Below are 2,154 nucleotides of genomic sequence, written 5' to 3' on the forward strand. Positions count from 1 at the left end.
GTTTGTTTACACACATGTCAGAGGTTATTTACTGTTTGTTTACACACATGTCAGAGGTTATTTACTGTTTGTTTACACACGTGTCGGAGGTTATTTACTGTTTGTTTACACATATGTCAGAGGTTATTTACTGTTTGTTTACACACGTGTCAGAGTTGTTGCTGTCTTTGTTTCACCTGTCAGGTGTGTGTCTCACCTGGAAGACATCGTTGGCACACTTGCGGCACAGGTTGTGTTGACAGGGCAGGATGACGACAGGTTTGGTGAACATCTCCAGACAGATGGGACAGATGAGCTGTTTCTCCAGACTCTCCATGAAGACAGTGTGGACGCCGTCACCTGGATGGAACAGGAGAGGACAGGTGAGGACAGGTGAGGTAGTAGAAGGTGTCCTGGAGACAAAGCAAAGTGACTCTGCAGCAGAGGACAGTCGAGGCCTAGCAGCAGCTTCCTGAGCTCTCGGGCTGTTTTTAGACTGAAGGATGTCAGCTGCTGCTGTGCCACATGTCCTTATATGTCAAAGGTCAGGAGGGGTGAGACAGGCAGAGCTGCTTAAAGGAGCAGTGCTCTGAAGAGCTTTTCAGTCAGCTGCAGCGCCCTCTGCTGGTCAGACTGAAACATGAGCTGCAGTTTGTTTCCTCTGGGAGGAATCCTGACTTCATTAAAGTTCTGAGCTCAGATTTAATGAGACTTAGGGTGTGACCTCTGACCTCTGGGGGAATTGAAGGAAAAAACTTCAGTCCTGCACACGTGGAAAAAATAAAAAAAAATACTCTAGTTTGCATGAAGAAACTGGAGAAGAGGAAAGAAAACTTTTTTGTAAAATTGTTGGAAAATGTTTGTATTCTACAGAGTAGAAACTCAGTTTCTGTACACATATCATCTGTAAATTATACTTGTGTAAAAATATTCAACTTCAGTTTATATAAGAAATGAACTTTGTGTGTTTCTCACATGTTGTACACATGTGCTCTCTCCAACTACAGGTGTTAGACAGGTGAAACACCTGGTTATCACCTGAACATCCTTTCAGACAGCTTCCTGTTGTGTCCACAGTTAATCCTGGTGGATGTGGTTGGTCCTTCTTGGTGATCTGCTGACATTAGCCTGGATACTGTGGCTCTTCATACATCACAAAGACTTCCTGTCTTGGTCACAGATGCTCCAACAGTTTGTCCTCTTTTGAACTCTGGTATGTCACCATAATGTTGTGTACATTGTGATATTTAGATCCAAACTGTGCTCTTACCCTGCTAACTGACCCTTCACACTCTGCTCTTACTGGTGCAATGTGCAGTTAATGAAGACTGACCACCAGGCTGGTCCAGTTTAACCATGAAACCTCCCACACTAACATGACAGCTGTTTCAGTTTCATGGTCTGACCTCTGTAGATGTACCATACAACAAGAGATTCTGATTCAGAACCAGACACACAAGAACCAGACTTAAACCTTTTATTTAGATGAAAGTCTCCAGGTGTTGTCACATCAACACAGGTGTAAACAAACAAGAAAACAACAGCAAACATCGTTATTTACAACATTGGTTGGTTAAAATGTGTGGGAACTGCCTAAATATTTAAGCTCCGCCTCCAACATCCAATCAAAGCATGAATTTAATTTAATGAAAATCACGAAAAAAAAGTTTTTTTTATGTTTCCAGAAACCTTCAGGTGGTTTGTTTACATGTTTATTGTTAAACTCAGATTCAAGTCAAATGTTTCAGTCTGAAGGTTTGACATCAAATGATAGGTGTGTCGGTGGTCCGTAGGTGCATCACAGAGGTCAGAATTAACCCTGTGATGCGTTTCCTGTTGGGCTTCAGGTGTATCTGCGGTGGTCATCCCCGATCAGCTGCGTTTTCTCACTGGCACTGGTCGGCTGGTGGACTATTGGAGTCTCAGCATCTGCAAAATAAAGAGCCATGAAACATGCTGAGTCAGCATCTGAAACATAAAGATGAGTCATCATCTGAATCATAAAGCTGAGTCATCATCTGAAACATAAAGATGAGTCATCATCTGAAATATAAAGCTGAGTCATCATCTGAAACATAAAGCTGAGTCATCATCTGAAACATAAAGCTGAGTCATCATCTGAAACATAAAGCTGAGTCATCATCTGAAACATAAAGCTGAGTCATCATCTGAAAC

At 42.2% G+C, this 2,154-nt stretch overlaps 2 protein-coding genes across 2 annotated transcripts in view; both read right to left on the reverse strand.

Annotated features, from left to right (window-relative positions):
- Positions 1-253, reverse strand: part of LOC106534229 (E3 ubiquitin-protein ligase TRIM63) — a gene marked incomplete at its 5' end in the record, with an annotated part of 10,472 nt that extends 10,219 nt beyond the window's left edge. Inside the window, 1 exon segment of the mRNA XM_014030799.1 lies at positions 197-253. Within this exon segment, the coding sequence (XP_013886253.1) occupies positions 197-253 (57 nt within the window).
- Positions 254-1,442: 1,189 nt separating this feature from the next.
- Positions 1,443-2,154, reverse strand: part of LOC106534225 (dnaJ homolog subfamily C member 5) — a 5,449-nt gene continuing 4,737 nt past the window's right edge. Inside the window, exon 6 of the mRNA XM_014030797.1 lies at positions 1,443-1,908. Coding sequence (XP_013886251.1) covers positions 1,823-1,908 — 86 coding nt within the window. The 3' untranslated portion in view covers positions 1,443-1,822. The remainder of the gene's footprint in view (positions 1,909-2,154) is intronic.

This window comes from Austrofundulus limnaeus, unplaced genomic scaffold (assembly GCF_001266775.1).
Source record: "Austrofundulus limnaeus strain Quisiro unplaced genomic scaffold, Austrofundulus_limnaeus-1.0 Scaffold1119, whole genome shotgun sequence".
Taxonomy (NCBI): Eukaryota; Metazoa; Chordata; class Actinopteri; order Cyprinodontiformes; family Rivulidae; genus Austrofundulus; species Austrofundulus limnaeus.